The sequence below is a fragment of the Chenopodium album genome, chromosome 14, assembly GCF_948465745.1.
Source record: "Chenopodium album chromosome 14, dcCheAlbu1.1, whole genome shotgun sequence".
Lineage (NCBI taxonomy): Eukaryota > Viridiplantae > Streptophyta > Magnoliopsida > Caryophyllales > Amaranthaceae > Chenopodium > Chenopodium album.
The window spans coordinates 28,472,864-28,498,858 of NC_137847.1; the positions used below are offsets into that span (position 1 = coordinate 28,472,864).

The window sequence follows — 25,995 nt, forward strand, 5'->3', positions numbered from 1 at the left end:
CGGAGGGAGTATAAATCTTGTTAAAAAAATCCCTAAATTACTTAATTTCCGTAAAAAATGGAAAATAAGCTAGTAAATAAGGGACGGAGGGAATAGTGGATATATTAAACAAAAATTGCAAATAACGTGAAACAAGGTAGTATATAAATGTCCTAAATAAATAAAAAAAAAGGTAGTATATAAATTTACCCTTGCGATTATGAACATGTTTCTGTTATGAACCCAGTTTGGTGGGAGGCTTGACCGAAAACAAATCAATGGAAGCAACCAGAAGATGCGAAGCAGTGTTGGACAGAATACAGCGCTTGCCACTCTCCAAAATCACTGCCTCTTGCAAGGGCACTCTTCTTCGTCTCGTCAATTCTGAGCTCAGATTTCTTTCTCGTCTTTCTCTTTCTACTTCCACCCCTTGTTCATCATTCAGGTTTTCTTTTCCTTCTTTTATACAACTTTATTTAATTTTTTTGCTTTTGGGTTTTGTATTTTTTTATTTATTTGTTTAGCATATGTAATCATTATTATTCTGTCAATTCCATTAGATAATACATTCGAACTATCTAATTTGATTGCGCAAGTATACGAAGTACATGTATGTATGTTCTTTCGTGAGCATGATGCGCGTTATGAATTTTAATAAGGACCCTTTTTGGTAAGCAGTAATAACACATGGTAGTGAGAATGATTTATATAATTATAAATTTGTGAGAAAAATAAATGTTATTATTCACAAATTTTAATTATTATTGCTTGCCATTGGTGGGTGTTAGATACTTAGATGTTAATGGAGATATCTGAAGGAAAATACAAGTATGCTACTTTAGTTGCTAAATTGTACTTAACATCACATTATTTATAATCGACACCAAATGGGCTGTTAAAATGCAATATTTAATTGTTGTACTTTTGCAATATGTTGATTTTCAAGTATTTGTCGGGAAAGGCTATGCAAAATTACATTAATGAGGAGGTTTAACCAATAAATATGAGGAAAAAAGAGAAGTAGTTGGTTGTAAAAAGGTAGGTATATCGGAAATTACCTCATTATTTGTTAGAATAAGACTGTATATATCTTAAACTGGCTAAAGGGGGGCATATGGGAACAATATGGGTGGTGGTGCCGTGATGCTAACTTGACAATGGAGAGGATTGTAATACTGTACTTTCTGTAATATATAAAGCTAAGAGGGTTGAATTTTAGTGGATTTCAAAATGAATGAAGCTTGATGTGCTTCGAGCAAGCACCGGGGATTATCCTTTTTTTTTCTTCTTCTGGGTGAGGCGATTTCAATGCCACATCCACATGCATAGGGCTGGGTGCACAATCTTTTAATTTTTATTTTCACGATTGTTTTTTCACGGATCTATCACTTCAGTGCGCCTTGGACTTATTTCATTCATTGATTACAACATCAAACTAAACTTCCTTAACACGTCAAAATGTCAAATGGATTGAGTAATCAGTGTAAGATGTCAATGTCATCATAAGTTCATTTCAAGGCTGAGATGTCTTTGTCAACTGTTTGGCATCATCTACACCTTTTCTTTTACATCCAGCCATCATCGTATAAGCAATCTACCCACACAATTATATACAATATATTATTATGCTTTTGGATAAGCTGATTCATGTTATCATTATTAAGTGGAAGGTTAATGCATTCTTTTTGCAGCTGTAATGTGGGCTATTTTGAGGCCATCGTTCACATACTTCAACAGCCATACATAATGGGAGTGTCACGAGTGTGCAAGCGTGTTCCTTTGTCACCTACAACTGGCCATAGGGAGAAAACCAATTCACAATGTGAAGCTGTACATGTTGATATTGTTTGCAGTCTCCATAACAATCCCACCTGGTTTATTGTATCTGATCGGAACCGGAAGTATATTACTTGGGATAGTTCAGGGAGAAACAAGGGTCTGAAAATGCGGATTGAACAAATAGTTAGCACTGCTCAGTTTTCCTTGGTACTGAAGCCTGTTTCTATTGTTCTCTTCTTCGCAAATGGACTAGATGTTACAATTAGTGAGAAGCTGTTGATGAATTTTGGATTTAGAGGAGTGAACTTGGATTTTTCACATTTTGACTTTGTTTTCTCTGATGCATTAGAAGGTGAATGGGTCAATGTTCTTGGAAAATCATATCAAGGGGCATGCACTCTGATAATGGATGTTGATCAATGTGCAAAGCCTTGTCAAAGCATTGATAGTGTAGCAGAGTTGAGTACTAGTGGTGTTCATGAAGAGTTTGCAGAGGCATACAGTGAGTTGGAATTGGGATCTTCATTCCTTGATCTAATTATGAACATGAAAGACTGGCCTTTGGATGATGAAGATTTTCCATCTTGCAGAAGAGAAGACCCCTTAGGAGATTATGACATAGTCAATTTTGATACAACAGCATTAATTGCTATTATATCAGGCATAAGTAATGGTGGTGCTGAAAAGCTTTTGGAAAAACCGGAGGATGAACTAAAGCACCGATTTAAAAACAACACTGAGTTCGTGATTTCTCAGGTATATTTTTGATTCATTTTCATTTTGTACCTTGTTACTTTCCCTAAAATTGTCATTTTTTCTTGCTGAATGGATACTCTTTTTATCCTTAAATGTTCCATTCCAGAGGGTATATTCTTATGTCTCATCTCTTATGTTTTCCTTGATAAATTTCAATTCCTTTTTGGTTACTTTCCTTGATATTTTCTGTACTTTCTGGGTGACTGCAGTCAATTTTTTTTTTAATATTCTATCTCAGTTGCCATAGGATAGGCTGACTGGATCTATCTTTCAGCCCTATTTTTTTATTCCCTCTCACCGTCATGGGTGACTGCAGTCATTTTTTTTTTTTTTATGAAAGGACCTGTAGTGATTCATTGTTTTAGGTGTTGTTGCATTATCAATGTAGTATTTACCACAGGCTTTTCCAGTGTAGCTGGGGTAGTTTGTGTTGCACCTTTAAGGAGTGTGGTGAAGTACATTTTTTGGCTATGGAACTTGGTTTTGCATTTTTATGCAATTTGGGGTCAAATGTCTTCTCTACCATCTGTATGAGACAGTTTGTGTATGTACATTTCTTTTTACTCATTAGGGAACACTTGGTAGTTTGTGTTGCACCTTTAAGGAGTGTGGTGAAGTACATTTTTTGGCTATGGAACTTGGTTTTGCATTTTTATGCAATTTGGGGTCAAATGTCTTCTCTACCATCTTTATGAGACAGTTTGTGTATGTACATTTCTTTTTACTCATTAGGGAACACTTGGTTTTCCTTGAATTGTTGTAGGAGTTCTTTTAACCTTTTAGCTTGATTTGGTTGATCTTGGTCTCCATCCTTGTAGATCTTTCTTCTCACTTAGTGGAAACTTTTTTTTACCTGAGAAAAACCTCTTTTAAATCTTTTGTAAGTGGATAACCAATTGGGTGAAGTTGCTACTTGTAATGGATTTAGGGCCTATTTACTTTAGCTTAATTTCATTTCATTTAAGTTCAGTTCAGCTCCAATCAATTCAGTTCAGTTCAGCTCCTAATTTCCTTCTCTCATAAAATATTCATTTCAGCTTCATTCATTTCAGTTCAGTTCCAATCAGTTTAGTGTAGCTAAGTTCAGTAAATGTGAACAGGCCCTTAGTGTTGAATCCATGGATGGCTTTTGCTATAATTCTTATATTTTTTGAGTGAATTTGATTGGCTTAAACTACGTATTTGGGAATACTAATTAATTAAGAACTAGATACACTTTTAAAATGAGAACTTGAAATTCAAAATTGATTGTTAAATTCATGTGGTCAGGAAATATTCAATTAGGCTCAATACACAAGCAAGAATTTTCTTTATTTTCTATTAGCCTATTGTAGCTTCTGAAAACTCAGCAATTTTTGTTGATGAGGTTGACAAAATCACAATACACAACAGTTAGGCTTAGGGCTTGGGTTCTTTATTTTGCCTCTTATTGTTCTAAAATGGGTAGTTACTGAACAAGAATGGACTAAAGATAAGTAGCATAACCATGCCCAAGCTGTGCCACATGTTTCTTTTCTTAAGGCAAACATTTTACTTTTCTGGCAAACCTGCATGGTCTTGGATCTGCAGCTGGTTAGCCTAGGATAATTCTTGATTTAGTGCCCTAGTGGAGCAAGAAGTTTTGGGTACACATTTTCAGTGGTTATGTTTTTGTCAATCACTTTGCTATATGGGTACTCAGATAATGGGGAAGAAAAGAAAATCATATACAACTTTATGGTCTTTGTTGAATGTCTAAAACTTATATCAGTGGGATGATTGAAATCATTGGATTCTATTGTGGGTTTTGAGAGGTTTCTGTTTCAAATTTTGGTTTTCTATTCTACGATTTCTCGTAAATTTGTAATTGATCAGGCATATAAAAGCTGGAACATGCGGTGGAAACTTGGATTTCCTTTTTTCTGTTACGCTGAGGCACAGATATCTGTTGGCTTTCTCTCGTCACAGATTTCAGTCTGAGGATGGCTTAGTCAAAATTTTCCTTTTTCTATTTTTTTTTTCCTAGAATAAATGTTGCAGATGCCATTACAATTTATCTGTGGTAGTGTGATATGCTATGGAAATTGGAAACAGGCAACCGTAAGATTCTGTGGAGGATAAAGGATTTACTTGATACTATGTGTCAAGTCTCAAGAGAGAATTTTTTTTCCTTTTATTTATTTATTATGTTTTTATTTTAAATTTTTCTTTATTTGTAAATTTAATAATTGTGAGTTATTTAGTAGTCAATTATTTGCTGACTACACTACCAGTATTTGGTATTATCACCCTCTTTATCAATATAGTATTACAGTTTGATATCTTTGATACTAATTTTCCTTCTTCCATTGGATTAAGATAATTTTTTTAAAAAAATATCTATTATCTAATGACTAGCTTAGATAGAATGTTCTGACATCCATGGACAACCAAAGTACGAGAATATTTTGTCGTAAATGCTGTGGACTTGGAGCTCTTGATATGTCATCATAAGTTGAAGATTATTTCTGGTTAGAATAACATTGTGTTTGTTTAGGAAATTAGTATTATGTTTTTGTTTTTCCAATATTTATATGGTATAATACATTTATGGCCTTGCGTTTTGTCCTTGTCAATTAGATTCAAAAAGTAATTGGGCATATTTTGTGTTCCAGGTGCTAATCTTTTTCGTACAAAGACTTTCATAAGTAGCATGATTGATAATATCCAGAAGCTTACTGATGGCTGAACTTTTAATGTGAAAAAAAATTCCTGCATTTACTTTAGGCCTTTCTGGCACAGTTAAATTGAAGACTTCATTAGCATCAGTGATGTAGTATGGGTTTTCACAGATAAAGTTTCTCCTAATGGTGTTGAAACATGTCTTTTCTTACCCAGGCAAAGTCTGAAATTGAGAGTCCAATCCATGAGGAAATGTATTCTGCATTATCTGGAAAAAAGGGCATTGTATGTAAAAGTGTTCATTTAGAATTTATGGAGTTGGTTTCTATGTTTGGAGGCCCTAATGAAAAGACAAGAGCCACTCAATTGGTCAAGCTTCTCAAGTAAGCTTTTTCTTTACCTATGCTCTTCCCCCTCCTGTACAATATATTAAATCTTGGATTTGTTGATTTTCTGTTATGCTTTTAATATTTGCTCTAAATTGCCCTTCTACTTTTATTTAATCATGATCACATTTTTGTTTAGTGCCATGCCATACCATTGACTTTTATCTTTTTTTTTTTTTTGGGGGGGGGGGGGGGGGGGGGTGGGGAAGGCATTTATGCTGCATACCCTTCACCCTTGCATTGCACTAAGCTTTTTTTTAGCTCCACTTCACCATTTTAAGTAGATTATTCCTAGTGAACCCTTGAACCAAAAGGCAACAAACAAGCCTAGAACTTTGCATACTGAGACATTCATTACAATAATTCTTTGTATTTATTGATTTTAGGAAAAATTGATGGGAATAATCCCACCTTTTGAGCGTTGGACATTAATAATCCCATCTTTGGGATTCTTTTTAATAATCCCACCTTTGATATCAATCCGCTGAAATATCCCAACCGGTCATGACACGTGGCGGCCTGTGATTGGTCAAAAAAATAAAAATAAAATAAAATAATTTTTTTTTTAAAATTAGATTTTTTAAAAGAAAAAAAATTAATAATTAAAAAACCAAACCCACCAATTCCAGCCACCATCCCCGCCCCTGAATCCGTTCCCCTGCCCTGCGTCTCCGACCACCAAGCCCTTAGACACGACGCCGGCGACAGCGCTAGACCCTCCCCTCCCTCCCTCCCCTGAACCACCTGAATCACCAACCCCCTCCCTCACCCACGATTCCACAAAACCCAGGCACGTTTAAACCACCACCACGCCTCCCTCCTCTCACCTCGCCCCTTCCCCGTCGCGATTCCGGCCGCCAAACCACCACACGCCTCCCTCCTCTTCACCTCGCCCCTTCCCCGTCCCGATTTCGGCCTTCTTCTTCTGGGTCTAGTTTGGTGGGTTTCGATTTTTCGAAATCCCACCATTGGGGTTGGCTCGGTGGTTCAGGGGAGGGGAGGGGAGGGGAGGGGCCCTGGCGGGTTCCGTCCCGATCTCGGCCTCCCTCCCTTTTCCCCGGCTTTGATTCAGTCTGATTGGTGGGTTTTCGATTATTGAAGGTGGTTTTGGGTTGGTGGGTTTTTGATTTTTTGAAGGTGGTTTTGGGGTTGGGTTGGCTGGGGTGGATTGCAGTACGGTGGTTTCGGGGGTGGCTAGTGGTGGGGTGGTGGTTCTGATTATGGGTTTGGATGGTGGTGGGGATGGTGGTGATTGTGGTGTGGCTGAGGTGGTGTTGGTTTTCTTTTTTCTTTTTTTTTTTTTTTTGTTTTACTTTTTTTTAATTATTTTTTTAAATTTTGGACAAATCAAATTGTAACACGTGTAAAATAAACTTAATAAAAAAAAATTACCTCTTCAACCGGTTACTGGTCACCCGGGACTATTTTCAGCGGATTGATATCAAAGGTGGGATTATTAAAAAGAATTCCAAAGGTGGGATTATTAATTTCCGACGCTCAAAAGGTGGGATTATTCCCATCAATTTTTCTTTGATTTTATTGTTTGATACTTCTGGCTTTTTTGTTGAATCAAGAGATTTTTTTTTTCACCTTTTATTGCTTTTTATTTTTGTATGACTGTGAGAGTACTTTGGCTTTCTTTAAAATCTTCCTCTTCTCCTTTTCTTTTTCTTTTTTTGTTAACTTTGTTGCTTAGGCAAAGTCCTGCCAAGAGCAATGCACAATTTACTTCTCCCTCCATTCCTTAAAGTTTGCCCCACTTTCCTTTTAAGGCAAAAGATTTCCTCATACCATAAATGTCCACAAGGGAATACAACTTTATGTTCACCAAAATCATAGAAGATCCTACCAATTTTCTCTCATCCATTTCACTCAACCAGAATGTAATAAAGTAAACTATGGCTATGGGGTAAACAATTGAGGACAGAGGGAGTATTAAATAATAATTTATAATTAGGGGAGTTTTGGGGGATACTTTGACTTCCAATGCATAAGCTCCACATATGTGTTTTTCCCCACATTTTGTCTTTGTGGACCGAGGAGAAGGGGGGCTCGTCGGAAGAGTATTGTACGATGAGGAAGCAAGGAGGTGACGAGAATTCGAAATCATGTTTTGGCTATATTTCCTAAACCCGTTTTCTTAGTTGTTATTGGAGGAAGTGGACTCAGCCACAGTCTTTTCTCAAGGACCTAGAGATGGTTCCACAGGTTAAGACACTGCAGAAAGTTGGTATACAAGAGAACTATGCAAATGACAGTTGGAGTCAAGGTGTATGTAAATTGGCCAGTTGAATTAGATTGTTTACTAAGCTAAGCTTTTCTTAGACTCAGCCATAGTTAATGCTTTAACAGTTTTGGCATCTTGGGGAACCATTTCATGGCCTACAGGGAAATTTTAGCTCTAAGAGATCAAAACAAGGAAAAAAGTTGGAGGGTGGGGGGTGGGGGGTTGTGGACAATTGATTGATGTTAAAGTCCATATTTGTGAGGTAAGAAATTCCTTGATGATAGTTTTAGACTTGTAAGATTCTCAATCAGTTACTTAATATGTCGTAGTAGAGTAGTATCACATATGTGACAAATTAAAGAGAAAATATAATTGAATGACTTGTATCAGCTTTATTATTATTCATCCATAGGTATAGTATTTATACAAAACCTACGCTCATAAGATAGGAAACAATATTCCTAAAAGATATACTAGCATAACTATATATCCTAAAGATATATTCACTCAATAATATCTTGAACATAAATATCGTAAATATATTACTCCCTTAATGATATCAACTGAAAATATATCACACATATATTTTCCGATATCTCATATCTCTAACATCCTCCCGCAATCGTAATGGCAGTAACACGAACGTTTAATCAATCAAAGCCTTAATCCCATAAGTGGGGTCGGCTAACATGAACCAAATTTGATTATTCCGTGTAGTCATCGACATAAATCTTCCTCCATCCATTACGATCCAATGCTTCATCATCATGCAAATCCATATATTTCATATCCTTCCTAACTCCTTCCAACCAAGTCATTTTCGGTCTCTCTATCCCTCGTTTTACCCCTCCATAGTCCCACTCTTCAAACCGGTGCACAAACCAGCGAAAGCGATTTTCCCTTACTTTATCCGCAATGCCTGCCACGCCTACTTTCTTGCGAATAGCCTCATTTCTGATTCCATCTCTTGGATTGTTCCCAAACATTCACCTTAACATGCGCATTTCCATAACTTCCATCTTTTTAATGTGCTTCCTCTTAGAAGCCAACATTCTGTACCATAGAGCAATACGGGTCTTATGGCAGTCCTGTAGAATTTTCCCTTCAAGTCACATAACACTCCTGTGACCGCTCTCCATTTAAGCCACCCCGACTTAATCCTATGGAAATTCTTCACTTTGTTGAAGTGATCGAGTTACACTACTCTATTGATGTCGCCTTCAATTTTTGTCGCCCTCAATTTTTTTTCTTCAATGATGAGAACGTTCATCTTTTTCGAACTCATCAGTCATCAATCAAGTTGGAACATCACACTTTTCGACCTGCAAATATAACAATTTTTGGTATTTTTAGAGCAAAACCGAGCACCAATCAAATATTGGTTTGTTAGAGTAAACCACACTCAAATATCTTAATGGTCATTGAGAGTAAACCACACTCAAATCTCTTATTGGTCTTTCAGAGTAAACCACACTCATATCCAAAGGAGTAAATTCATGCTCGAATCAACTCACAAAAAAAATCACCCCATACTTGAAGAGTGACAAAAGTCAGGCATGCTGATGTAATTACATCAAGACATCACCATATTCACCAACAAATGCTTAAATTGCATTCACGTACTTGCGGAAATATATTTTAAAAAATAAATATTTTTTGGCTAAATTTTTTATCTCACCTGTGGGTTTAACCCACCGGCAGGGGAAAATTCTTTTGTGAAGGTCCCAATATTTAACCTGCTCTTGATATTATGACAAATTAGGGTGAAAGAGAGAATAGAATGGCTTGTATTGCTTTATTATTATTATCCATAGGTAGAATATTTATACAAAACCTACGCTCATAAGATATACTAGCATAACTATATATCCTAAAGATATATTCATTCATTAATATCTTAACATAAATATCCTAAATATATTATTCTTCTAATGATATCTACGGAAAATATATCACACTTATATTTTCCGATATCTCATATCTCTAACAATATGTAAGCAACTAGGCACTGAAATTAATTAAGTTCATTTAAGTTTAGATGAGATTAGGGCTAATGAGTTGTATTTACAACTAAAATAAATTTAGATAAGTTCTAACTAGTTCAGACAACTGTTAGACCAGATCTTAATGTCAGATGGTTTTAGTTCAGTTTAGGGTGAGATGAATGCAATTATGCAATCACTAAGTGGTTTTGGGGTGATTGTGTGAACTTCAATCAATATATAGCTGAAACTTTTCAACTCTGTGCTTTAAACATCTGAATACATCTGCATGTGTCTCTTTATAAAGTTTATTGTGTTTTTATTGATAGTTGGTAATAATCTCACAGGGTTGTCCCTGATACTCCATCACCACGCATGATGGCCCTACCAGTCACCAGGAAGCTAGCCATGAAGAATAAGGTTACTTTTGGCACTGGAGATTATTGGGGTGCTCCAACTTTGACGGCAAACATGGGATATGTGAGAGCTGTCTCCCAAACTGGAATGTCTTTATTCACTTTTGAACATAGACCACGGGCTCTTGTTGGTGACTAGAATTTTCAAAATAACTTCAAGAAAGTTGCTAGATCATGTTTATAATTACCATCTGTTATCAGAAGCCTGGTCACCTGGTCATATGAGTTTTTAGTTTTTATATCAACACTCCTGTAGGTTGTAACAATCAAATGCTTGGCACTTAAGAACTGCAAACTTTAGAGGGAAGTTATTAATTCTTGAACACTAACGCCAGTTGGTGTGGCCTCCATCTATCCCTAGCAGCTAGAGAAAGAGGGAAGAGAGTTCGTATTTGCCCTTTTCTTCGGTGGTGCATGTTTGCAGAGTTAGCCCTGTTGTACAACAATACTTCTTGTGGCATATCGTTGCCTTGCTGAAAAATATGTTGGTGAGTTGACAAAGCTGATAAATTTGACAAAATCAAGGTAAAAGCTGTAACATTTAGTCTTGCTTTACTTGAAGTACTGTACGGTTTAACAAAAAGTACCTACTGTGGAATTTGCAGAATTATATATTTCGTAAGCAACCATCTTTTCGTGCATAAATGATTATTTCATCAGAGCCTCTTGGCAGATTGTTAGTATGATGTTCCTGTTGAGATATATTGCCATACTTTCTTTTCCTGTAAATTTATCCTCCCCCAGTTCCTTTTCTGCTTATTTTGTTGAATTTGCAACAAAGATGATATCAGTAAGGTCCTATTGGCCAGCTGAAATAGCGGAAAGAAAGGTCATCTGTTAGGAGAAGCCATGGCTTCTAGAAAATTGTCTTGGAATCTGACTCTCAGCATATAATCTTTAACCTTAATGCTCCTGCCTCATATTTTTCTGATTTTGATTAGATTCAGTGTCGGAAATTGCTTTTGCAAGTAGTCCTAGTTATGATTCGGTTGCTTGTTCTCAATTGAGGAGAAATGGGAATTATGTAGCCCATCACCTAGCTACGCTAGTGTCATTTGGTATAAAACAACATTGATAATTGCATCACCCGACAGAAGTTTCATCTTATGTTCTAATGGACACTTTATTACTTCAGTGTTATATTCACTAACTTTTCCCTGAGAGCAAAAAAGACCCTATTTGGCTATAAATACAGTGGAATTTAATTTTGTAATATAGTATATTATAGATCCTGAAATTACTACTGTAAATTTTCAAAATAAAACTACTTGGTAGTAGAAGATAATCAATGTCTACCATATTGTATGAACCATAAAGTAATTTTGTCAACTTCAGTAAAGTTTTGGTCAATTTTAAAATAGCTGAACAAGGTCGGGTAGCAGTGTTGCCAAATTTATATATTTAAGTATTTATGATGTGCATTTTAGGTCTTACAGGTTGTTTGGGGACTTGAGGGGTGGTGTTAATGAGGAGGAAGGTGGATCTTGCATGAAGAATACTCTGGGTTTATGCCCTCGAGTGGAGCTCCTATATATGTTGAGCATTCAGACAATTTAGCCACGGTCTAGCCAACTCATTTGCAATTTGAATGTATAATATATTAATTACAGATTTACAGGGAAGTTAGAACACGAGAATTTATTTAGTCATCATAGCCTATGGTAAACTATTCAGTTACGTAAACAAAAGACACGAGTTTATACTAAGTTGAGAAAAAAGCTTTTATAGTATACAAATACGAATCAAGAGACTTTAATCTGGGAAGAAAAAAAAAATGAAAGAAAATAAAGCTGAGATATACATGAACAAAAATGACAAATAATTGAAGATATAGATTAATTCATTATTTCTTAATTACTGAAATCTAGGAAAATGAATAGATTCAAAGATTCACCCTGATTTTGCAATTGCTAGCTTTAATACTAATGGCATTATTGGAGCTCAAGCTATCCACTGTCAACTGGCAGTTAACCAAAAACCTCACTTTCCCAAGCTTCATACTCTCGACTTTAATCGAAACAGGTTGATCCACTTTCAGCTCCAAAGGAATGTTTCCCGTCTGCTGTTGCTGCTGCAACGCTTGAATCAACGTGTTCCCATACTGATTTTGCCCCGAAAGGGAGACATCAGTTGCTGTTGTATTAAGCGGACTCTGATAGTATGCTGGAAAAGACCCTTGACACAGGTTAGTTTTCTCGTACCAAACACTCATTTTACCTCCTTTTTCATAGTATATACCAATCTTTTTATTCGGATTCTTTGCTGTTACCCTCACGTTGAACCTAGCATACAGGCTAAGGTCCAAGTTGAGCCTGAAGTCGGTTATTCTTAGCCTGTCAACTGAGTAGCTAGGAACTTTAGGATGAAAAACCAAGAAGAAAACGAGGGCAAGAATCCCAACGACAAGTAAGAAGGTAGCCAGTAAAGAAAATATGCAACAAATAACTCTGCAACAGCAGCTTCGGCCCTTTGGCTGTCTAGCAAGAGAACGAAAAGGCGGTAATGACTGTGGATAAGGGGGTGGATTGTTGCCCATTGTGTGCCCTTTATCTGATGAAATCGAACTGTTTCTAGGAACTAAAGGAACTGTAGGTTTTGTTGCCTGGTCTATGACAATGGAAGTTGGATAGATTCTCGGATTCACCGGTATCCGATCTGAAGGCATACTGAAAACTTAAGGATAAATTCCGTCCTTAATTTGTAGACCAAAAACGTAAAGCAAGCTACACAAGTTAGTTTGAGTATGCTTGTTGACTTCTTTGTAACTATATTTATGATTAATTGTTGTAAAGGAGTTGTTCTTTTAAGTCTTTTAAGTTAGGTAACCTGTTTCATTTTCCTTTTACCTAATTAAGCTAGTAGAGCCGCGGATGAAGCCTAAGTTTGAGAGTGGTTGAGCTAGGAATTCTTTTGTCACCTTTTACTTGTTCTCATTATTAGCGTCTCTAGATATGTACAACATTTGCTAGTTATTTTTGAATTGAATAAAGTTTCATGAAATGACCTCTTCATAACCTGAAGTCTTAAATATATATCCTTATCATGTATATACCAGGTGTACGTTGTATGAAAATTGGAGTTCGGGATGAGGATTGAGAATTTATTAGAAATTTGTGAATGAAAATTCCCACGAGTAAAAATATTACGAAAAATTGCCACAATTAATCTCAACTTTGCTCCATCCGCCAATATTAATCCCAACTTCAGTTTATTCACCATAACTCCCAACTTTATACCCTATTAATTTTTATCACCTCCAACCAGTTATCCAACTTGATGTAGGAGGTTATTAGACACGTGTCAATGCATCACAGGTTCGAAATTTTTTTAAAAAATAAATTTTTAAAAAAATAAAAGTCTAAAATAAAAAATAAAAAACAAAAAATCCAAAACCACCAATACCTAGCCACTGCCACCCACGGCCAGGCCGATCTACCCCCTTCCCCCCGGATCGCCGACCGTCAACCATTTCCCCTTCCTCTACCCCGGTGCTGGTGCTGCCCTTACCACTTTCCCTTTCCCCTTCACCACGCAAACCAGCCAAAATCCCCCAAATCCCAACCACTGGCCACGAAATTGGTGATAAAATCGGGCATTAATGGCCGAAATCGGCCGGTTTAGGGTTGAAATCAACCATTCATCCACAAAATCCGTCGATTTTGGCTGTTTGTGGCCAATTTTGTCATTCTTAGGGGGGAGGGGTTGTTTTGGGTGGGGAAACTGTGGTTTAGGGATGGGTAGGTGGGGCAGGTGTGCGGTGGCCGAGGCAGCGACGACACCAGGCAGGAAAAGGGAGTCTTGGCGGTGGCTGGCGCTCCCAGGAAAGGGGGTTGGCTAGGCTGCGGGTTGTCGTTGGGTGGTTTTGGATTTTTTTGTTTTTTGTTTTTTGTTTTTTAATTTTTATTTTTTAATTTTATTTATTTTTTTTTACTTTTTAACCAATTAGGTTGCAACATGAGTACACAAGTAATCCCAAGTCAACAAGATTTACCTCTTCAACCGGTTTCAAGTCACTTAGGGTGATAAAAATTAATAGGATACAAAGTTGGTAGTGATGGTGAATATACCGAATTTGAGATTAATATCGGCGGATGGAGCAAAGTTGAGATTAATTGTGGCAATTTTTCTAAAGTTTTATTAAAGAATATTTTTTTTTTTTTTTGAAACCTAATGAATATTGACCTTGGATAATAGTACACATTCTTTATATCATCTCGTCAACAATACACTTCAATTGAAGAGCATTAACACCTAGGCGAGTTCAATTCTAGCTTGGTCTTGTGGGTGGTGCTTGCTTTGATGTTTTGCTATGACGGGTTGCATTGAGGCCAATGTTTGAGTCGTCGCTAGCAATGTCTATGTGATGCAAGGATTAAGAGGACAAGAAGGCCAACCATGGCATATGAAGAGGGAAATACTCTCTCCGCTTATTGGGGCTCTCCACCATCGTGGGTGTGTTGCCAAAAAGATAAATTATTTGGAGATGCTTTAAAAATGAAGCATCTTTCCAAATTACAAAAGCATCTAGCTTTGACCCTTGATAATATATTTTCAATGGCTACATTGTCCAAGGAAAAAACCCCATCAATTTCCAGTAGTCCTTGAGGCATCAAGTCACTCTTCTAAAACAAGCTAATCACCAGCTGGCCGGTACTTGTCCAAGGAAGAAACCTCCACTTTATAAACTTAGAAAGGATTCCAATTCCATGACCCTTTTTTTTCTTTTTTTTTGGGTGACGCAATATTACACAACACGGAAGAATTCAACTTGACTGTGTTGCACGCTGCACCTGTTATTCCTGCATCTCACTGCTGATAGAGTATTTTGGCAGTGAAGTATAGACGCTCAAGAAACACACTTTTCATTGCTGCCTTCTGCTTGATTCGTTTCACCTCAAACCAGTGTATGAAAAGGTGTGGACCGGGAAAATAAGACAACCTACCAGTGTACAGCATATTGAACTAAGACTGAAATCTGTATAGCTTTTGCGTAGTAGTATATCAGTATATCACAGCACATCAAATGGTTGTTCTTCTGAATAAATTGAAACTCAGCAGATCTTTACAATTTCCAGTAGCCCTAATTTACAAAGAACATCAAGTAATCATATGTAAGGAAAATGATAAGCTGTCAGGAGTGATTTAATCCAAGGGCCAAATTGTTGCATATATACTTTCTCAAAGACGCCTATGTATTCCGAGGACTGGCAGATGAAGAGGATTCCATAGCACTGACTGGATTAGGATTTGCATCACCAATTCTTTTATTCTCCACACTGCTATCTAATTTTCCCTTTTGCTGCTGCTCCTGATCCTTCACCAGGACAGGTTGAAACTGCAAAAGATGAGCAAAAATCTTTTAAGATATCCATGATAAAGAACACTTCATCTAGTAGTGCCTAAACCAGACTTATTAATTATTATATCTATAAAACAAGTATAAAGAGTAATTTAAGGAACTCCCCCAACCCAAACCCCCCCCCCCCCCCCCCCCCCCAAATAATATGAAAAAAGATACAACAAAAGCTTTAGTCCCAAAATGACTTGAGATCGGCTAATATGAATCATCAGAAGGAACCGTACGATATAAATAGGGACATAACAAGGTAATCAGTTGAATGAGTTTTTTTTTTTTTTTTTTTTGAACGGACAGTTGAATGAGTTTGAAAAAAGGTGAGTAAAGTGAAAAAAAAAAAAAAAAAAAAAAAGAGAATCCAAGAAAAATAAAGGGAGTTTTAATAGAGAACAAAAAATATAAGTCAAGAAAGTTTTAAAGAGGTAGTTAAAATGTTTAGAAAAACTCAAGAAGAAACACAATGTGGACACATAACATTCTGTAAGCACACAGTTTGACCAAATATCAATTCTGATAAGGACCTGGTATACAGAGTAGATAACATTTCTTCTTATCTGCGCCATCATTTCTAGGAAAAGGTTGTAGCCCTCGAGTTTGTATTCTATGAGTGGATCTCTTTGTGCATATCCACGCAGGCCTACAGCTTGCTGAACAAATTTGATAGCCTGCAAATGTTCCTTCCAAAGGCGATCAATGTTGCTCAAGATAAGAAATCGCTCTGCTTCCTTCATCAGGCCTGGTGCCTGTTTCTCCACCATGTCCTGAAGCAAATTGAAACATTATCTACATCTGTACAAAAAATACATGGAAATGCAGAAAGATTTATATTACAATGTTGTATCCACATCCCTCTACAGGTATAAAAGGTGACTACGAAAAATATTCTGGAACAACAGAAAAATTCCACCCTAATCTTTCTATTTAGCTCAATGGAATCATTGTACAAGCCAGCTCAAAAGGTCAGAAGAGCCATGCAGCCAAAGCCACCAAGACACACAGTTTCCATGGAAAAGTAGACGGAAATTATGAAACAAGGTGAGGCATCATGGTTAAATTTATTATCATGGAAGCTTTATAAATGTTAAGCAATGGAATAGACCATTCTTCAACCGAAAGCCTTCAACACTCCCCATAGAAATTTATGGGCTATAGCCAAAAGTCAAACAAACTAATGCTGCAAAATCACACCTCCCTCTACACTAATTGGAAGTGTGTTTTCTGGCCATCAGAGAACCCCATCATGACATTAATAAGAATCCCACTAATCCCTATTTTTGTTTGGAGAGAGGTAGATGGCAATTAATAACTTTCCTGACCAAATGCCACACATGATGAAATGCTTTAGCAACTATTTATAACAGCCAACAGGAAGGACAAAGTGAACAGAAAATCAAGCAATACAGATAGAGAGAACATGGGGAAGACACCAACATACAAAGAGTACTTTAATGGGTGCATAACGATTACACAAAGGGCAAAAAGTAGGGAATACTTTAATGGCAAGAAAGCAACAAACCTTTTTCTGCAAATATGCCTCACGACCACAACGACGAAGGTAATCTTGCAAATCTTCATAAGTTGAACAGTTGTTTGAGAGCAACTGTGGGGTTAAGTCATTCAGCAGATAGCAATACCTAGAAAAACAAATAATTGTCAAACAGATAAAAACGACTTACAGATGCCAAGAGTGTCACAGAGCTTGGTACAACCAGCTGCCTTTCTTGCTAAAGAAGCAATAAATAGAAAAGTAACCACACCATAGGTAACCCTAAAAAGCTATTCCAAAATTTAACTTGTCAATATGTAGATATGACAAATCACTGAGGATTGCAACTATCATATCAGAAACTTTTGTTAAAATGCACAATCATTGCTTGAAAGATAAAGTGTGATGCTAATTTATGAAAGTCAATCTAAACTATCTAGGCAAGGATCCGCAATTTTGATGTCTCCATATTTGGGAGAGCTGTACTGCTTGATTGTGAAACTAAAAAACAATCAAAGGGACATACTGTGGTGACTGGAAGCACATCTGTGAAGCTCAAAGCCAGTGACACACACACACACGCGCACACATACACACACTCACACACACATTTTTGCATTATTGTTACAAAGATCAATTGCAAAAATGAAGTCAACATAGTTTATCTCACTGTTGAATTTTAGCGATGAGCTTTTCAAGATCCCAACTTTCCTTTGGGGACTCAGAACCAATATTTGCCTGTACATTAACAGAGGGCATCCAAACATTAGAAGAGGAAAAAAAAAGGAAAGGAGATGGAGAAATCATTCATTCTGTACAAAATTCAACTGAGATCACCTCTAGTATATCATCCATCGTTAATTCAGCGTACTCAATAAGAAGAGATTCAAGATTGTCTGACTCCAGGGCTCGCCTTCTCTCCGCATAAACTCGGTCTCTTTGGCTGTTCAAGACTTCATCATACTCAAATAACTGCTTCCTTATATCAAAAAAATAATTTTCCACTTTCCTTTGAGCTTCATCTAGTGCTCTAGTCAGCATCTTAGACTCAATGGGCAAGTCTTCAACTCTGAAAGCTCTCATTAGACCCTAGTGGTAACAATGAAGAGTGTCAGATACTACATACATGATAAAGAGTTTTCAAACAAAAAGTAGGGACACAAGAAAGGAGATACTTGAATGCGGTCACCACCAAATATTCGAAAGATGTTATCTTCAAGGCTAAGGAAAAAGCGGGAACTTCCTGGATCCCCCTGCCTGCCACTTCTACCACGTAACTAAATGACGTAAAGATAATTAATTCAGCTAACATTCCACTTTTTGCAGCATAGAAAACAAGCAAAGAAAAATAAAGATAAAAACTTTATCATAACATGATTTGAAGTCACCTGATTGTCAATACGACGTGATTCATGGCGTTCAGTTCCAATGACATGAAGACCACCAGCTAATACCACCTGTCACAGAAAATTACATAAGGAAATGCAATATACATCAATGGCTTGTAGTTCAAACATAAGATTGCATACCGTGTTTTTCTCTTCATTAGTATAAGTCTTATACTCTTCTGCAATTTCCAAAAACGCATGTCGGAGCTTTGCAATGACTTCATCCTGAGCAGGACCCTGACATTTACCCATAATCAGGCACAATAATATTCAGAGTATTTCAATTTCATCGATCATTGAATTTTTTAAATGAATCACTTCGTCTAGCATGGAGTAGTTTAGTGCTTTAAAGTTGAACATTTCATCCTCTTCCCATTTATTGGGAGGAACACTTTCAGGGATTTTAACAAGTTGCCCAAAATACTCCCTAATCACTTCCCTAGCTCTCTTCAACTTGGAATTCGAGGTGTTATCAAGTGTACATTTGATATGACAACAAGCAGCTACAGATACAGGGTTCTGTAACTTAGTAGAGGTCCAGTAGATAGCTTCATTGCCTAGAATTTGCTTTTATTCACTGTAACTCAATGGGAGGTGTTGGATATATAGGTGTATCATGTTTCTTTGAAATGTCCATATATCTCTAAAGCAGATGAGAAATATATTTTGCCAGGAGGCTATGAGGAGATGATCCCATCTTTGTTATAATATACCCTTGTAACTGCATCCTTCAGCCGCTTGGTTAATCTGGAAACTTATACAGAATTGTTGGATCCCATCAGGAGAGGCTCAATGCCACAATCGCAATAGCTTGTGGCATCTCATTTTGTATTTGCATATGATTGATCTTTTGCAAACCAAATTATTGATTATATATATACTTCGTATATAGGAGTGACTAGAATGAGAAAACCACTGATAAACTGCCACATGGCCTGCATATCCATTCCACCCCCGCCCCCCCATATTTTTCAGCAGTATAAACAATGACTGTCTTACACTCTTACAGCTCTTACCTTTTAGGGTCATTATGTGCACTGTATTCCTTTTTTGGATGTTTCACAATAGATGCACTGTTTCGCTTTTTATTTATTTATTTTTTTTTTCGGTGAAATGACACAAATGCTCTTACTTAACCCACTCAAAATATATCAACTAGGCCCACTTGATCAGACCTATATATGATGAAACATGCAGGTATAATGAAATGAGAATTAACCAGGAGCGTAACAGATGCACAGGATAACGACTGAAGAGGGAAGAGGGTGGGGGGTTAAAAGTATATGTTAACAATTTCAAACTCCTTACCTTTTCACATGAATAAGAGAGTCGCTCCTCTGCTTCAAGCTCACTTAATGATTTCCGCCCCCAAGTTTTGACAGCCAACTGTACTGCTTCGTCAACCAATTTGGCATTTTTTTGTGATAGTTTGCATGGAAACAAAGTTTCTTTAACCTAAATGAAAAGACAAGTCCATACCATGGGTTATAGAAGCAAGATATAATGAACACTACCAACATCAATAGTATTACAAAATTAAGAGCACACCTTCCACGTTTTCATAGGAGGTGGGTTCTTCATGGAAACAAATCCTCCATCACCTGGCCTAACTACCCTGCAGGTGCAAAATATTAATGGAAGAATGGCTAACAATAATACAAAAATGATAAGTGCAAAGTATTACAAACCAAGTGATCTCATCTCAACAGGATGAACTTTAATGTTAATGGAGCGAATTTTGAACATTTTATAACATTTACTAATACTAGTAGATAGTTAAATATACTAATGGTCAAAGTTGTGTATTGGCAAACATGAAACTATGAAGTCGTGGTAGAACTAAAATAAAAACCTGAGGAAGTACATTGTTGCAAAGTTAAAATTTAAAGTCTATAGCTTTGACCCCAGATACGCAATATAGTTAATCACAGCATGGTAGTTACATCTTAGAAATCTTCTTCATAGTATGACACCATCAATTTCAGACACTGCTTGAAGGTTGAACAATTTGAGAGACTTCACAGCAGTACCTTGGCATAAGCATCTCACGAATTTTCAGCCTTGCCATAAATTCAGCATTACCCCCAAGAATGATGTCTGTTCCACGACCAGCCATATTTGTAGCAATAGTAACAGCTCCAACGCGACCACTTTGGGCCACAATCTCGGCCTCTCTTTCAACATTCTCGGGTTTAGCATTCAGAACCTCCACATAAAACAACAACCAATTAATGTCACCGTCCATCTATCAATTTTTTTTTATTTTTTATTTTTTCTTTTTTTTTTTTTAATTATTATAAGGTCATTACAATAGTAAAAATATTCTTAATTTCATCCATTTTGATTTACCTTACCTCGTGAGGGATACCAGCTTGTTGTAATTGCTCAGACAGTGACTCACTCTGCTCAACACTTGTTGTTCCTACAAGCACGGGCCGGCCCGTCTTATGCATTCTTGAAATTTCCACTACAACTGCCCGCCATTTGCCTGCAGTTGCCCTAAAAACAACATCGGATTCATCCTACAAAAACAAATTTCAGATTAGTTAGCACAAGAAGAATTTGTTGGAGAGAAAGACCTATGATCATCTTGATGATTCTGATCTTATTACTGATTAAAGTCATGAAACTAGGAGTCTAGGACTCCTAGAGTGTCTCTTCTTATGCAATAAATTAAACTTTGAAGTTCAACAATTTCGAAAAAGGATTTATATTGCAGAATCAAACGAAAATCTGTTACCCACATGGTGTTCCTTGCTTTCAAAGTCTCAATAAAGTAGAGCAAACTTCTTACCAAAAAATAAATAATAAAAGAAACCTGAACAAACAAACCAATTAGTGTAGTGCTTTGCAACAATAATCACTTGCAACTTAAGTTTTTCCTTAGCCAATGTCAGGTAGTTAGCTATGACATTACCTTAGTCCAAAAAAGTAGGGGACAAACCTTTTGTGTTTTTGGGTGATTGTTTTAAATTTCCTGAGATGCAGCAAATATTCCAATACTAGGTGGCTCTCACGGTAGAAAGTGATGGAAACAGCCCTCAACTCGTGGAAATTATCATGCTATCACTGTATAAAATTAATTATGCCATACGCTAAAACATGATTTCCTAAACTCTTGAAATTATAATGATAAAGGGGACCTTTTCAATTTGTCAATTCATTGCAAGGCCGCAAAGCATGTCACAGCATCTGCAACCTGTCACTTTTGAGACATTAACAATCACAATGACTGCGAATTTTTTTCTTTGATTTGAGAAGGACTGAACAGGTTTAGCAACCTGTCAAGTTAATGTCAGGCCCATCTGCCACTGATTTTGGTATGACATGGTATAGGAGATGAAATCTGCTCAGAAATATCCAGCAAATCGATAGGCAGGGCACAAATTTATAATTATAGATATGTAATCGTACCGGCCATCTCTCTCCCCTTAGAGGAAGCAAAGTGCTACTCCGTATACAATAGTGTCAATCCCTGAAAAGAGCTACCTTACAGACGAGAATCCCAAAGGATGGATGAATTAGGATATTCAAGTATTTAACGACTAAAGAGAGACATATTGTGATTTACCAGTCCACGGCAATATGAGGTCCTATTTACAAAGTTCAACTGTTCAAGGTCTTAGTCAAGAAGAAGCACTTCACCTTCTTGGGCTTCAGTGAGAGCAAAGGACTAAAGGGTGTAAAGTTGAACTTAGTTGTTCTAAACCCAAACACGACATTTTAGCATATGTAATGCTACATTTTAGCATATGTAATGCTACATTTTTTTTATCACCATATGGAGGTTTATATATTCAAATGAAGAGAATATTTTGTTCTGATGAAAGAAGTATGTAGTGTTCAGCTGGTATATCAAGATTATCAACTAGATGTCATGAACTTCATATGCTAGAAAAGTAGCATGTAATTTGTACAAACATGCTAATAAGATAAAGCCATCAAGGTCAACACTTAACAATTTTTGCCTATTGCTCTCCTCTCTCATACAAGAAAGGATTGGTTAAGAAATGAGATAACTAGGAAGAAAGTAGGGGTTAAATCTATTGCGAACAAGACGAAGGAGATCGCCTGAGGTGGTTTCGCAATCTAAGACGGGGATTGAATGACGCTCCTGTAAAGAGGCTTGAAGAGTGACAAAGTTAAGGAGTCGTGATGGGTAGGGGTGGCAGACCAAAGAAAACTTGGAGGGTGAAAGAGGAAATATGGTATTGGAGAGGGCGGAATGGATGGAGAAAATCTAAATTTATATACTTTTTCTTTTTTTCTTTTATCTAAACTCATTGTATTTTCCAAACTCTATTTATTTTCCTCTGTCACAGTTATTTCAAACTTTTTCTAAGTTCATACTCGCTTGTTCTTCCTCTCTTTTAACTCCCCTTACTCCTCTTTAATAAAACTTTCTCAGATTTTATGTTATATCCTCATTTGGGTTTTCACTTTACACTAACCTAGTTTTTTCACTATATCCTCATTTTTCTAGTCTTGTCATCCACTTTCATTTTATCACTCTCACTTCTTTGTTTCATTATTGTGGACGATTATGTTAGCCGACTCCAAATCATTTTGGAACTAAGGTTTTCTTGTTGTTGACTTGTTGCTGCTCTCCTCTCTCAGACATCACAGTAAATGTAAAACAAAACAAAACCAAATGATTAAGGAAGAGGAGATTGAAGAGACCTTTCGTAGCATGGGTTTGTTTGTGGGAACAATTGTAACTTGAAGCTTGTATATACTCTCAAATTCTGCACTCTCAGTAGCTGCTGTGCCGGTCATCCCACAGAGTTTGGGGAACTGCACAAGGGAAAAGATCACAGTAAGATACCTTAGAGTTGAAAGTCGTGCAGCATTAATGACAAGCTCAAGAATGTGGCAGGGACCTGAAGAAAAAAGTTCTGATAGCTAATTGAAGCCAATGTTATTGTTTCATTTTGTATAGGCAGGCCTTCTTTTGCTTCAACAGCCTGGTGAAGCCCATCACTCCAACGCCTCCCCTAACAAAAAATCATAAATATATTGAATACTGAAGCTACTTCCATTATCAGCAAAAGGTAACATCAAGGTCATTTTGCAAAAGTACAAGGCCACCACATAGAATTTCCTTAAAGTATATTAATGTCCTTTGAGGTCTTTTTGCATTTACTTTTGCAAAACATCAATGCAAACCATCCAAGCACGACCGAAAACCAATTATCCATATATTGTATCATTATCCCCCCCCCCCCCCCCCCCCGCGCGAACCAACTCCTAAAATATCACTTCAGAAACAACTGTGATTAGGGCCATTGGGGAGGGGGGGAAAAGAAAGCATATGGATAAACCGAACCATGAATCAATTTGCAAAGTCAATTACTCCAAAATCAAGATGTTAAGCTAACCTGCATTACACGGCCAGTAAACTCATCCACTATAAGAATCTCCTTGCCTCGAATTATGTAGTTCACGTCTTTTAAAAAGAGCTCTTTCGCCTTGATTGCATTCAGAATGTATAGTGCCCATTGCTCTCGAGGGTCGTATAAATCCTTTACATCTAGAATCTCTTCAGCATCTTGATACCCTTGTTCCATGAGTAGAACTGATTTTTGCTTCTCATCAACCTAAAATGTTGCCATGAACAAAATAAATCAAGCACAATGACCTGTGTAACAGTTAAAGTATCCTACATGATAAACACTATCCTTGTATTTCTTGAAGATTGCAATTTGCTCCAGTAAACAGAAGTGAGCAATATATAGTCCCACTGACTCACTGTGTCTAATTTCCTACCGTATAGTGTATGTCCCGTTCGAAGGCAGAAGCTATTTTGGCAGCTTTGTAGTACCGCTCACTAGGCTTCTCAGCAGGTCCAGATATGATCAAAGGAGTTCTTGCCTCATCAATTAGTATAGAATCAACCTCATCGATTACACAGAAATTGAAACCCCTCAGTACGAGCTCATCAACACTCTGCAGCATCCAAGAGTACATTTAGGCATTCAGCTAGATCATCCTACGAGAGAGTTGTTTTGCAAGTATGAAAAGGCCAAAATGAAGGCAATAACTCGTTAAATTGTTAACCATAGAAGCTACTTTCCGTGGCAAGATTATCTCTCAAAAAATCAAATCCAAGCTCACTATTAGTGACGTAGGTGATGTCACATAAGTAATTTTCCCTCCTCACTTCACTTGTCATGTTCTCTGTAACACAAAAAATCATCAATTGTCAATTAATTGCTGAAAAGTTGATAACATGCAGACATTTGGGCTAAACAGGCAAATTGTAGCAGGACAAAGAGCAAATTAATCAGGACACATAGCTCATTATGCTTATGACAGACTATGCTATAAATTGGATTGTCTATTTGCATTTTGCAATGAATTAATGAATCCCAACTAATGTGAACGTGTACAAAACTTCATCAGTCACATTACAAACTCCAACTGAATAATTCAAAGGCCCTAAACATACATTAAGCATACATAAATAGATATGGACAGTAAATTTGACAAAAAGGGAGTAGCACATACGCTGAACAAGGCCAACCTTGAGACCAAGAAATCGAGCTACTTGACCAACCCATTCACAATCACGGCGAGCTAAATAATCATTAACAGTAACAACATGAACCCCTTTACCCATCAAGGCATTGAGATATGCTGGTAATATGGCAACTAATGTCTTCCCTTCTCCAGTTCGCATTTCTGCTATTTCTCCTTTATGTAACACCATGCCTCCTGCATATCGATTTTTCCACATTATTGTATCGCAAATTCGAGCACTTCTAAAAATAAAACAATAATCCTAGCACGAGTTGGTTCATAATAATACCAATAAGTTGGACATCAAATGGACGAAGGCCTAAAACCCTCTTGGAAGCCTCCCTAACAACAGCAAAAGCTTCCTATATATACAGAGAAAAAGCAGTAATTAAAAAGCAAGATTGATTTAGTGAGGGTTAACTCGAGTGGTTAAAGCTTTCCTCCCAGTTCCAGGTGATCCTGGCATCGATTCTCATCACAGATTGAATTAGAAAGTACAGTAAAAAAAACGAGGAATAAAGGTGCATAAATTTACAGGAAGAAGAGAATCAAGAGATTCTCCGGAAAGAGCGCGCTGCCTAAGTACAGAGGTGCGGTCTTTGAGCTGAGCATCTGATAAACTGGATATCTGAGGTTCTAACTGATTGATAAGCGAGACGGTGGCTGCATACTGCTGTCTGGTGGATTCAGCAGGATCGCTACCCTTAAGGTTGAACAACATGTTTCCCAAGTTTAGTAGTCCGCCTTGTGCCGACGCTCTAACTTGAAAATGCGGCAATTCCCCATTTTTTCTTGCTCTTCCTCTTTCATGATCAATTCGACGACGAGTACTAATCCAAACGTAGCTGAATTGGTTGTGATTGAATGAAGACGAACAACATGAAGAAGCATACAAAGATGACAATTGTAAGGCACTTCTTGCGCAGGATTCCATCTTAATTACTTTGATTATCGCTGCTACTGTATTTTTAATGCTTTAGCGTTGTCGCCGGAAGCTCAATTGCTTGGTATGGAGACCAGAATGTTCAGTGGCCAAATGTGGCAAGAGAGACGAAGTGGATAAGAGTTTAATATTTCAGAT

At 37.0% G+C, this 25,995-nt stretch overlaps 2 protein-coding genes and 1 pseudogene across 3 annotated transcripts; 1 reads left to right on the forward strand and 2 right to left on the reverse strand.

The window, feature by feature from the left end:
* Positions 1-203: 203 nt before the first annotated feature.
* Positions 204-11,055, forward strand: LOC145579125 (uncharacterized). Its single transcript, XM_081636399.1, has 4 exons — positions 204-424; positions 1,671-2,514; positions 5,371-5,537; positions 10,097-11,055. Exons 1-4 carry the CDS (start codon positions 258-260, stop codon positions 10,302-10,304), a joined length of 1,386 nt encoding a protein of 461 aa, XP_081492525.1. The 5' UTR covers positions 204-257; the 3' UTR covers positions 10,305-11,055.
* A 559-nt stretch (positions 11,056-11,614) lies between these two features.
* On the reverse strand, positions 11,615-12,957 carry LOC145579126 (NDR1/HIN1-like protein 6 pseudogene; annotated as a pseudogene).
* A 2,165-nt stretch (positions 12,958-15,122) lies between these two features.
* Positions 15,123-25,995, reverse strand: LOC145580190 (protein translocase subunit SecA, chloroplastic). Of its 2 annotated transcripts, XM_081637584.1 has the most exons (20): positions 25,450-25,993; positions 25,204-25,276; positions 24,903-25,109; positions 24,469-24,572; positions 24,162-24,341; positions 23,774-23,992; positions 23,276-23,389; positions 23,076-23,189; positions 20,750-20,917; positions 20,426-20,601; positions 19,944-20,010; positions 19,704-19,850; positions 18,537-18,632; positions 18,396-18,464; positions 18,183-18,284; positions 17,845-18,096; positions 17,678-17,745; positions 17,038-17,155; positions 16,043-16,282; positions 15,123-15,500 (listed from the first exon to the last, which is right to left on the reverse strand). In XM_081637584.1, exons 1-20 carry the CDS (start codon positions 25,846-25,848, stop codon positions 15,354-15,356), a joined length of 3,060 nt encoding a protein of 1,019 aa, XP_081493710.1. In that variant the 5' UTR covers positions 25,849-25,993; the 3' UTR covers positions 15,123-15,353. The 2 variants fall into 2 exon arrangements, with proteins under 2 accessions (XP_081493710.1, XP_081493711.1); XM_081637585.1 differs by lacking the exon at positions 15,123-15,500 and having other exon boundaries at positions 16,173-16,310; positions 25,450-25,995.